Source organism: Montipora foliosa, chromosome 1 (genome assembly GCF_036669935.1).
Source record: "Montipora foliosa isolate CH-2021 chromosome 1, ASM3666993v2, whole genome shotgun sequence".
NCBI lineage: Eukaryota > Metazoa > Cnidaria > Anthozoa > Scleractinia > Acroporidae > Montipora > Montipora foliosa.
The window spans coordinates 53,713,453-53,725,952 of record NC_090869.1 but is presented as its reverse complement, the minus strand read 5'-3'; the positions used below and the strand labels follow the sequence as shown (position 1 = coordinate 53,725,952).

The 12,500-nt window shown below is 41.9% G+C and overlaps 1 protein-coding gene across 1 annotated transcript in view; it reads right to left on the bottom strand.

Annotated features, from left to right (window-relative positions):
- LOC138001229 (zinc finger SWIM domain-containing protein 8-like) overlaps positions 1-12,500 on the bottom strand; it is a 22,760-nt gene that overhangs the window by 2,979 nt on the left and 7,281 nt on the right. Inside the window, exons 6-10 of the mRNA XM_068847882.1 lie at positions 11,694-11,964; positions 9,075-9,474; positions 6,966-7,248; positions 4,346-4,646; positions 1-3,044 (exon numbers count right to left, since the gene is read on the bottom strand). The exon at positions 1-3,044 is cut by the window's left edge and continues 2,979 nt beyond it. Of these exons, the coding sequence (XP_068703983.1) occupies positions 209-3,044; positions 4,346-4,646; positions 6,966-7,248; positions 9,075-9,474; positions 11,694-11,964 (4,091 nt within the window). The 3' untranslated portion in view covers positions 1-208. The remainder of the gene's footprint in view (positions 3,045-4,345; positions 4,647-6,965; positions 7,249-9,074; positions 9,475-11,693; positions 11,965-12,500) is intronic.

Genomic DNA, 12,500 nt, shown 5'->3' with positions numbered 1-12,500 from the left:
TTTACGAAAGTAGAGAATGACCCTTTCCACGATTAAGTCGTTGGTTGACATCTATGCCCAGTCACGAGGGTGTTCGACCGCCGTAATTGAAGAGGATTAAGACACACAAACAGAAACATGATTTTTTTTGTAAGTAATCAGACCAGTGACAATCAGCTTTGTGGATGCTTACTGAAGATTTTGTATAATCAATGCACTTCTCCGCTTTCTACGCCTTTGCTAGTCCAGTCATAATCATCTGCCACAGTTCTTTCCTCTTTGAATGACCCCGTCTAATACTCTGCAAGAGTTCATTAAACTGTGTCATGCCTCCAGACGCCATACAGAACGCGCCTCTGGCATGCCTCAGCAGCTCCACAAACTCCTCATACTCGTTTTGCGAGATGTTTATTAGGTTATAATGAATGCACTGAGCGTACATAGTCAAGCTCTTCTGCACCAAAGGGCTAATTGTAGGGGAGCGCAGATTTGCAGCAAGCTGTGCCGGATTGGAGCGAGCCATATGCCGCGCTGCCTCCAACGCAAGTTCGTGTAGCACAAAAGGGCTGACTACCGCATTCAACGCTGCCACACAGAATCTCTGAAGATGAGAGGAGCCAAGTTTGGCGGACAAGGTGCAGAGCCATTTTATTTCTTCGCTACATGTGGGATTACGAGAAAATTTTACGTTTGGGCGATCATCCGAACTACGTCTCGATAAAAATTCCAGCGCCAGCATTCCTACCCTGTATGCACTGTTCAAGTGATAAGAAGCTTGTGTTCCTTGTTGCGTTGTTGTCAAACGATTCACATACTGGCTGGTGCTGGCCGTCACGCTCGTAGATTGGTACGGGGGAGGGGTGAGACCGGCGTATGCTCCGGATAAGGAAAACTGCGTACAAGTCCTCGAGAACGCATATGAGTGTGCCTGCGAACCGCATCGATATCCAGAACTGTTGGGTGGTAAATAAGCCGGATAATGCCCCATCATTTGATGGACTTGATGATGCATCTGCTGCTGCACGTATTGTTCGGGTGTAGTGTACAGCGGGGGAGGTATCGCCGAGTAACTGAGAGGTATGGTAAATTGTGGGGTCTGCGATACAAATGGACTCAATGGCGGGGAATGATTTGAAGATGACATCGATTGAGTTGATCGACCCAGGGAGCTTCTGCTCCTAGTTTCGCTCTTTGCTGGTCGCGAGGTTGAGCTGCTCAAATGATTTTTCTCGTGGAGATGAAACCAGTGTTTTGCAACGTCAAAGAGGACTTCTGGATAAACGCCGCCACCGCGCGCAGCACTCTCTACCGCTTGACAAGCCTGGTCCAAAAGCTGGGGGTCTTCATCTTTGCACTGGGACAAAGCGCGCTGAATTTCACCCGGATTTAGAGTTGTAGCCATGTGAAGACACGACAGAGCAAGATTAGCTGCAGCGTGCACCATAGCGCGGTCACTAGATTTTGAAGCGCGGTCAGCAATAGAGGCAACCTCAGAGGGCGTCAAGTTACCCTCCCAATGTTCCAGCAGAATCTCTATGGCTCGATGACCTATTTCCATGGCTTGGCCTGAGATCCAGGACACGTGGGATGAGTAAGTGCGTGACAACCAGTTTGCTGATGTTTGATTATGCAGTCCCAATGCAAACAGACCTATTTCAAACGCACATAGCTGCAGAACCCGGTGGGGGCCAGTTTGAGAGTCGCTGCTTGCTGTCTGTGTAAACACTGAGTTACTGTTGTTGCCCCCTCCTTTGGTGAGAACTGTCTTTGCAAGTTCAAACATGAAATGTGCTTCGGCCTCTGTGGCTTGATAAAGAGCGGGCTTGCCCCCTCTTCTCCTCCTTCGATCCCGGGGCCTGGTCCGGCGCCGACTCCTACCACTGTCTTCAGTGTTTGCACTTTCCCTGGCACCTGATCCGCTAGACTGTTCCTCTGATGCTTCTTCTGGCGCTGCAGCGATCACAGAAATTGCAGCAGCATCGGATTCTGTGTTGTGAATTAAAACATCAAGATCATCCGGTGGAGGGAGCTCGTCTTCAAAAAAAGCGGATGCACCTGGAGGAAACGAAGACGAACTGCGGGTGGATGTCACGCACTTTAAGCCAGTAATCGCTGAAGCTGGGGTTTCGCATACTTGAAGCTGAGATAAGCTCAGTTGGGATTCCTCAATGTCTGCCTCGATGTCTGAAACGTCGCCCTCGCACGAGAAATAATGACTGGAAGGCATCGTAAAAAGTTTATTCTCCATTCTTTCGACAGTACGCCTACTGCTAGATAGTCTTTTCGGAGGCGAATTTGGGGACAACAGTGAGTCGCTTACCAACCTGTCAACATCTGACGTTTCACCTAAGCTGGATGCCGAGCCCACTTCTTTTCTGGGCAAATCGTCACATGGATACGTCTCCTCAGAGAATATCAAGGGTAAGCCACTAACAGGTATCTTATGAGACTTTGGAGGACCATTCGCTACATCAGAGACACCAGGAGCCTCTTCTTCGGCAGGTTTATCAGTGCATGAAACAGTTCCAGCCAAAGGAGCCAAATTTACTTTTGTATTGTCATCACGGCGCACATTCGTATTGTTTAAGGTGACTTGAAGGACCTCTTTTGGAGTTTCATTAGTAGCATGAACGTTAGGATTGAAAGAATTCTGTTGATGAAGTGACTGGCACATCATCTCATTGTGCAGTGTTTGACCACAAGGAAATGAAACTGGCATTGACTCCGATGCATCCGCCATTTCTGTCTCTGAGCCATTCACGTGGTCAACAAACGAGGTGTCGTGAGTTGGTAGCGGCGCATACGAAGCCACCCTGATTGGCTCTTCTGAGTGTGGGATGTATTCTTCGGCCGCATTTCTAGTAGCAACCTCCACTATCCTCGCTGTAATAGCACCCTCGTGCTCCCGGGACAACGGAACAGTGTCCATATCCACTCCACTGGAGCTTCCACTTTCATCATCAACTGACGCTGATTGAACTCTACTCACTGCTACACGAGGATTGCTTCCATCTTTTCTGCTGTCTGTACCACTGTCGCTGGTACTGGAAGAACTTTGCCCATTACTGAAGAATGAAAAATTAAGAAAATGTTGCTCAAACAAGGCCCAATTAATGTCATGATCAATACACCTTATTGAAAAGTCGCCACCATTTAGTATTCTTTTGTTTGTTTGCAAATTAGCCCTTGTTGCCTCGTTCAAGGTTAAATGTTCATTTGAATTTTCAGTTTAAGGACAGTGCCTACTATTGTTATTGCGCATACGTTCTGCACATCTCCGGATACTCGGATTTCCTATCAGTAGTGTTTACTAATGCAGGGATATTTTTGCGCGGTATAAATTTGCGGAGCAAGCAGAACTTAGCAAGGGCTCTTGGTATCCAAAAAGAAAATTTGGGGTAACCATGCATTTTTCAGAGATAATTAAGCTTTAATTTGGAAAGGAACGCCATACATTGCTTTGTAATTTAAAGCTTTTTGCTAATATTGTTGATTAATTATCTTTGAAAAATGCGTGGTTACCCCCAATTTTCTTTTTGGATTTTAATAACACTTGTTGAGATCTGCTTTTCCCGCATATTCATAAAACCGCGCAAAAATACCTTTGAATTAGTAGGCACCGTCCTTAAGAAGGAGGCAACCAGGGCAAAATTGCAAGCAAGCAACAGAATACTAATCTAGAGACCATTTTGGAATAAGGTGTATGGGATATTAAAATGACGGAGAATACAATAACACTGTCATGGGATCAATTGCTGTTCACGACTGGAGCTTTCCAGGCTCCTTGGCAACTGCTTAACGACAATGACCCTTCCGTGAAGAAAATGACTCTCATATACTCTCCATAACACCTTCCCCTATAAAGAGATATGGAACGATTTTGCAATTAACCAGACACCACAAGACATGACAGCACAGTGATAGAGCTAGAGCAATGGTATGGTCACGAGTGTCCCGTTCGAGGACGCATTTTAAAAGGTTTGTGTGCAACTGTTCAGGTTGCGTCATGAACTGTCCCTTAGAACATGTTAGGGCCACAGGATAGAAAACTGTTTAAGGTGAATGTGTTACCCTCGTTAAATGAACTATTGTAGTGTCTTGTATTGCATTGAAGATTGGGATACTGAATGCACTCTTATCTTTATAAATGAAAACCTTAAATGACTGTCCGTCATTCAAACGCAAATTAGCATAAAGGAGAAGCTATTCTTGTGAATTATTGTGAGTCTGTTCTTGAACGAGTTGTTGAAGTAAACAAAATGCAGGTTAACTGCTTTTCACTTTCAGAGCGGTCACCACTTTACACGGTCAGCATTGAAAATGTAAAAGATATTGTACTAGCAACAACATAATGCGAGCAACTTACCTTCCTCTTCGTGTTGGAATTCCTAAGCTCTCCATATTGTTAACAGAATGAGGTGCATTACTATCCTCGATCCTATTTTCCCGGGAATCATTCCTTTCCACCTTCTTCTTGTTCAGCCTTTCTCCGGTAACATTCGGCAGGTCATACCGATTCTTATCTAAAAGGACGTCCATTATTTCACGAATCTTCGTACTGTCATCTCTGCCATGAAAGAGAAGGGCTTGTGCCAAGTCTCCTCTCTGTCGCCTTGTACCTTCACAAAGCATAGGGTACTGGGTCTCCAAAGCATTTCCTTTCATTCCTAGGGAAGAAAACGGAACCCAACCTTGCTCAAAAATGATAGCTGGAAATTTAACTCACCAATCAATTGTCGGTCTATCCCTTGGACACCCAAAATCAATTTCAAGTACAGAACGTTGCTTCAACAACAGGGCTCGAACAACTGTCTTTTGATGTGTCATAAAGTTTTCAATATGAGATACTTAACTGTAAAGGGTATTACTGTAATATGGCATTCTCCGTTTTCTGTTAATGATGTAAAAATTTTCTAATAACACAACCTAACAATCTGGCAGCTTCATCATGAAGCATACGTAGAATGTGGCCAAGGAATCAATTTAAACTGTCTTGCACAACGGAACAGCAGATTAGCTACCCTGATCCCAGAGGTTATTCTTGAGCCGCGAGGCGGCGAGGACGAGTCGCCAAGCAGCGGGAAGAGAAAAACCTCTGGTTACCTTGGACTTCAATCTCACTTTCATGCAGACGCCAGTTGTCAAACGCGTCAAATTGATAATTACAAAAGGGACCAATGGTAACTTGGCAATCACGCGTCCCCTCGTTAAAGAGCGAGTTTCAATCGAGTGTCGTAGAACCAAAACCAAAGTAATTACTTTGGCCAATCAAAAAGAAAGCAGACAATCCAGTAAACCAGTCAAAACTCGAAGTAATTACACGTAGCCGACATAAAGCGCGGGAAAATGTGCACGCGTGAGCCACGACTGTGTTTGGTTTTACTTCTGATTGGTTGAAAAAGTGGCGCGAGAACTTTGGAAGGCTTAAGCACACGCCAAAACGTATTGATCGAAACATCAAAAATAGTCAGTGTCAAACCATTATCTTACTAACTTTGAAGCAATCACTGAATGAAGTAATGCAAAACCAAAGCAATTCGACAATTACATTCGATCCTTAATTGAAAACCGTTCTACTACCAATCAAACGAACCAATCATAATGATTTGATTGTTTGTAAAAATATCAACCAATCCGAGCCGGAGGGTCACGTCCGTCTGCATGAAAGTGAGATTCAAGTCCAAAGTAACCAGAGGTTTTCCTCTTCTCGCCGCTTCGCGACTCGTCTTCATTTCGCAGCTCTCTCGCGGCTCAAGAAATCCCTCTGTGACCAGGGTACAGCTTAGCCATCACAACGAAAGGATAACTCTCATTATCATTCGATGTATTTTTCCTTTTCTTTTCATTGGCCGAGAGTCCACCACGTGACCTGCAAATAACTGCCTACAAATAAATTTTTTGCTGCAAACAAAATTCTGCTCATGCGTAATTGACACCACGCTCTTGAGTGAAAATCGCAGTTCGCTTTCCTGAGCTTCCAGAAAGTGATTTAATTGTTGGAAATTGTAAAAGAAAAGAAAAAAAATTCAGTCATCGAATGATAAAACAATTACTAAACTCCGTTATCGCAAAATATCGTGATTTATCAGCCACTGACAAATCACGATATTTTGCTCAACCTCGTCCAATAATTGTTAATTTTTTAACTTCATGCATTCCTATAACATCTACAGAAAACAGATTACACATGAAAAAGCTACCTGGGTACATTCCTACTGACAAAATCAGCGCTTCTCCGTAGGTGGGAGAATGAAGCATGAATTTACCAAATGAATTGATAAAAGTTTATTGAACCCCTGAGGGAAATTGGAAAGTTGACGTTTCGAGCGTTAAACCTTCATCACATAGAGTTCGTTTCGAAGAAAGACCAACGCTCGAGAAGACAGCTTTCAAATCTTTCGTCAGTGGGCAATTTACTTTAATCAGGCCCTCCACAGACTAGGGATTTAGTTGTCGACAACTATTTGTGATCGACAACTAAAAGTTATCGACAACTAAATAAGTCCGATAAAGCGATTCCACACACTGGCGCTCAAATACTGATTTAGCAACAGATACGCAGGGAGTTTGGGCACCAAGAGCTTACTACGCGTCCTCACAATAGCGCGGACATCTAAAAGTAGTCGACATCTAAAACAAAACTTTTCACACATTAGAAAACCGCCAAAAAATGAGGCCGTCGACAACTCCTTAGTTGTCGACAACTAATAATTTGGGGTTTAGTTGTCGACAACTTGCGCCACAGACTACGTTTTTTAGTTGTCGATAACTTTTAGTTTTCGATCACAAATAGTTGTCGACAACTAAATCCCTAGTCTGTGGAGGGCCTCACCTCCTTTGACAAAATAAATTTCCCTCTCGCATAAAGGCCTCCTCAAACCTGGATCTCTTTCTGAAATAGAGTCTTCCAGAATACTGTAATTTTGGAGCAAGAAACATACACGGAACAACGAGGGCCTCATTTATCGCTTCAAATTGCATAGTACCTAAAGCGTAAAGCGCAGTTTTAAATCCCAAGACTTCATCTTCCTTGGTGGTCTCACAAAGCTTCCCTATCACCTGTCTCTTGGTTGGTGAACCACTGTTGCGTGGACACAACACATCAAAGATAAACGTTGCCAACATGATAGGCAAGACCGCTTCTCCGCGCTTCAGCTGACCTTGAGACAAAAGCTCAGCTTTCTCTCGGATGACAGCAAGTTCAGCTAGACCTAGTGGAAGTCTCTTAAGTAAAGTAACAAGTTCCGACTCTTGATGTAAAAGTTTCACCTTAAAAAAAAGCATCACAATCAGCAGACGTTTTTCAAAATGAGTGCCTAATAGTCCTCATACCCTTTATTGAGAGAATTTCAAGCAACCGCTTGTGTGTTCTTAGGACTGGTCAAAAAGTATAGAGGGGAGGGGGGGGGGGGGGGGCGTGGGCCGGAGCAATTGGAAATGTGGCAGATAAAAAACACATGACCCACCCCTTACTTTTGGCACAAAACTATTTGACCCACCCCTAATTGAAGGCTGAAACTTACATGACCCACCCCCTGATAAAGGATTTTTTTGTTATATAATCAGTTATACCATATTTGTGTATGAAGTTGTGGTGGTGTTGATTTACGGTTAGGTTTGTTTCTTAAGCAGATACAAAAGCATGTAAAACTAACGAGAATTTTATTTAACTCTTTCAGCTTTTGTAGGCCATGTTTAATTAGTAAATTGTTATTATTTAAAGTTTCTCATCCTGGTGCCATCAAATTATGTGTTGCGAAGTTTGCTCAATGGCGCATTGCTGGCACTGTCACTCGAACTGTTTATAGAGGCAACTTTTGCAAGAGGGATTTCGTCTTCATCTGAGCTTCATCTGAGATTTCTTTTTTTATCATTTAAATTTCCGTTTAACAGTTGTATTTTACGAACAAAGATAAAATTGTATGTCGTTAAAGCTGCCATGCTTTAAATTTATTGTTGCCTATTTCAACAGAATCAAGCCCTCGATCATTAAAAAAATTTAATTATTTTACAATGTGCCTATTCCTGTTTAAAATAGGATGACCCACCCCCAATGGGTCGCTGACAATAGAACGACCCACCCCTTGCTAAGGGCTAAAAAATTGATGACCCACCCCCTTTTTGCTCCGGCCCACCCTCCCCTATACTTTTTGACCAGTCCTTTACGCGGTACCGGTAATTTGATGTAATATTTTTGTAATTAATTAGACAATTTCGGGACCTTTCAATTCTCACGACATTGAACCCGTTGAACACAAAAGTTACATCAATTGCAACACCATCCAAAGAAGACCCAGTCACTCTTTTCAGAATTGCTGGAGCCAAAATCTCAACCATTTTGCTACTGAATGAAATGTGTATAATTATTTGAAGTGCGGGTTTATAGACGAGTGAGAGAAGTTATCCTCGCACTCATCTGGACAATTTAAGCAATTGCATGTCTCTTACAGACACCTGAAAAATTCAGGCCATTTCAACGGGATTCGAACCCAAGACCTCTGCAGTACCAGTGCAATGCTCTACCAGCTGAGCTATAGAGCGGTTTTCAATTGAGTGTCGAAAGTAATTTGATAATTACTTTGGTTTTGCATTACTTCACTCAGTGATTGGTTCAAAGTTCTCGCGCCACTTTTTCAACCAATCAGAAGTGAAACCAAAACCAATCGTAGCTCGCGCGTGCACATTTTCCCGCGCTTTGTGTCGGCTACGTGTAATTACTTCGAGTTTTGACTGGTTTACTGGATTGTCTCCGTCCTTTTTGATTGGCCAAAGTTATTACTTTGGTTTTGGTTTTACGACACTCAATTGAAAACCTCTCTAAAGCCACACAGTTAGGAGCAGGTCAATTTGTTGGGCACATGTGTTCCCATGAGGTACTCAGAGGTCATGGGGGTTCGAATCCCGCTGAAGCGACCTGAATTTAGCAGTTGTCTATTTAAGGGACAATTGCTTCATTTAATTGTCCAGCTAAGTGGAAGAATCACTTCACATCTCAAAATGTGATTCCGTTTAGCCTCAACTTTTACAATCAACACTTTACAAGTGAGAAGGCTTATGATAATACTGAACAAATTTCATGCTGTTTTGTACCTTACCTCTAAAGCTTTACTCCTTGCTGGTTGTCTTGGCATCTCCAATCCCAACATCCCAACTCTGAAGGCCAAGTGATGAAGATGCAGATCGTCTTCAAGCACGCTACAGAGAAATGCAGCCTTTACAAAGATACTACTGGTAAAAGACGTCTTGCCAGCAAGACTTTTGCTCTTCTTTCTCGCTCCACCAGACTGAGTGTACAGAGCCAGATTAAGTCCATTGCTCAGAATGTTCTCTGCTAACTTCACAGCAAGTTTGCCAGCCATGCATCGATAACCATGAATATGAAGAGCCTCAGTTCGTAGCCATAGCACCTCTAAGTCCTCGGTCAGATCTTGCACTGCAACAGGGACATCTGAAGCAGTACTCATTCCTTCATTATCCTCTTGCTGGCCTTGCTCACTAAAGAAACCACACAAAGGTCAAAATATTGTAACTTATGATTCACTTTCAGAGATTCCAACCCTGTCAACTCAAAAAAGGGAGGTTTTAGAAGCGGCGCAGCGAGTGGGCCCCAGGAGCGATGCAGGCACAAGCCTCAAGTTGGGGGGGGGGGGGGGGGATTCTCCCCGGGGAAAAATTTTAAGATATGTGCCCCTAAGATGCCATTTTCTGCATTTTGAGATTATAGGTTATGGAAAATAGTGGAGTTTTTAACGGGCAGTGAAAAGCTAAGACCTGTTGGTCCCTATCACATTTTTTGATAATATTTTCTTGCATGAGGAATGTAGCATAAAAATAAAAGTGGACAGAAGTTTGGTCAAGCTTTGGGATTAATTTATTGACAATTTCAAGCTCAATTTTAACACAGAAAAAACGGAAGAAATCGTGCTAAAAAGACGGGTTAAACAAAAAAAACATTCTTTTTTTTGGCAAGGAAGAGTTTCAAAAACCAGGGCCCGGTTGCTCGAAAGCCGATTAACTTAATCCAGGATTAGCGTAAACTTTTGTTTCACGTTTTCAACTTTTTGGTGAAAGTTTCTTTGCTCATTTTTGTTTTTCAAGATTGACGTCTTCTCATGTAAAGTTCTGCCGAAAATCTGCGTTGAACAGCATTTGGGAGTAGAGAAATAAACTGCTTGGTTAATTTTTAATCTTAGATTAGCGTTAATCAGCTTTTCAGGAACTGGGCCCAGGAGAATATTAGTGAAAATGGGAGGCCGGAAATATTCGCTGAAAACGGGAGGTTTGCCTTCAAAACAGGAGGGTGGAATCTCTGCACTTTGTGACAGAATAGCTCACAATATAAGTAGAAATACATGCAGCTTACAAAACAAGCTGCTTATATTAACAGGTGATAATTCAGCCATTTTAGCCGATTTGGACTCACCAGATCTGCTAGCAGATTTGGACCCCTCGATCCAGATCCGCTAGCGGGTAAGGATCCCCCTTTCGCAGATTTGGACCCCCTGAAAATTAGCATTCTTTTGATTAAGGTAAGAAATATTCCTTTGTAAATTGCCTTAATGTGACTGTGTGATGCAGTTAGCAAGGTGTGATCGCCAATAACACATAATTATGTGACTGCGCGATCCAGTTAAGAGTCACATATGGTTATCAAAATTGGACCATGTGACTGCGGGATGCAGTCATAGTCCATACCCATATTTCACCCCTGCTCACCACAGTCTCCAGTAGCTCAGTGGTTAGAGCATCTATACTAGATCAAAAAGGATTGAGGGTTCAAATCCCATCTGGGATTCAGATTTTTCTGAATTCCCATTTAACGATGCATAATATCTTTCATATATTTCTCACACTACTCGCTTAGGTGGTTGAAATTGTTTTTAGTTGTGAAAAACTTTTACTGAACTCAAGTCTAACTTTACGTTTTCTCCTTACTGAAAATCAATACGAGAATTCATGACCGGAAAAGTTTGGTTAAAGAAAAGGAAAAATCTTCTGAAGCCTTGTAATCAAGTAAACTACTATCAATGCGTTTTCCAACCAAGTGGTGTTACTTCGAAAAGGGGGATCATCCTTTGTGAAAGCACCGCCCATTCAAACTATCAAATGGAAGGGGAAAAAAAAATGAAAGAAACAACACTTTAACAAAAGGCCACAGTGAATGCCTTAACTTTAACTGAGGCTTAAGGTGGCTCCCTAGAGTATTTGCGAATTTCCTCAATACAGCTCAAGTAACAAAAGGAAACCTATTTACAGTAATTTCTCTTTATGTTTTCCCTGTAGAGATTTACCAGTATGGGTACTGATGGTGTCAATTTTTGGATTATGGCCATTACCATAGCAACAACACATCTAATGACAGGCAGATATATTCTTATTTTTGGCCTAAATTTCTTAATACTTAACTTTAATTCCTTTGGTGAATTTTTTTTTCTTTGCCACATTATGGAAATGATATCACCTGACAATCAATGGGTTAAGCAGTCAAAAACTGTCTCTCCTCCATTAAATCACTTAAGAGGTGAACAAATGAGTGATAGAGAATATATGAATGTTCATGTATTTGAACCACAGAAATTGAAATGCATTTGAGGCTTTTTCTTGTGAACTACCGGTAAGCACTTGATTGCACAACCATACAGCCATCTGAGTGATGCATTGCTATGTGTATGTTCTCTTCTCTAAAGTTCTCCTAATAGTGCTAAGTAATTTACCAGTAACGTTTTTGGTCTAACTCTCTCTTTTCAGAAGGTGCAACACTGGTAAGAGTTGTGTCAAGTCGTCTACTCTCTGCATTTTCCCACGACTCTGGATGACATATTCTTGCACAAAGAAGTGTCAGGGGCTGTGTTACTTGAACCTTATCCTCTGGTGCAATTCCAAGGTCTACATTCCTCCAGTCCAAAGTGCAAGCCTCCATTGCCGCACGAAAACCTGAAAAGCGGGACGTTGCTGTCTGTGAAACAATATGGCTGGGTCCTCTCCCTGATGGAAAGAAAAAAATAGGCATCTGAGTTGACAAGGACAAGTTATTTAGAACACAACTAGCATGCAATGGCAATAAAACAACTTAATTTCATAACATTCATGACGATTATTAACAATGATGATGATGATGAAAGGAATAAAATAATAAATTTCTTCCTATGCAAGGCTCTTAAGAAACAATGAAACTAAAACAATGCAATGAGTCAACAATATGTTTCCTTTTTTCTGTTCTAAAAAGATATGGCTTTAAAAAAATGCCACATACATTCACATACATTCACAAATAGGATAATTATCTATAACGTTATAAATAATTATTATATACAATAAACTTGATTCTGGGAGAGAAGATAGACCTAATCGGCTAACTCAATGTTGTACCCAATTCAAACCCTTTGGAAATGAAACGTTTTGTTCCAGGTATTTCGATATCATTTAAAATAATATGAATGCTGCACACAAAGAATCTTAATCCAGGGAGATTTGAATTGGGTACAACATTGAGTTAGCCCTTTCAGGGCTCGACATTGCAA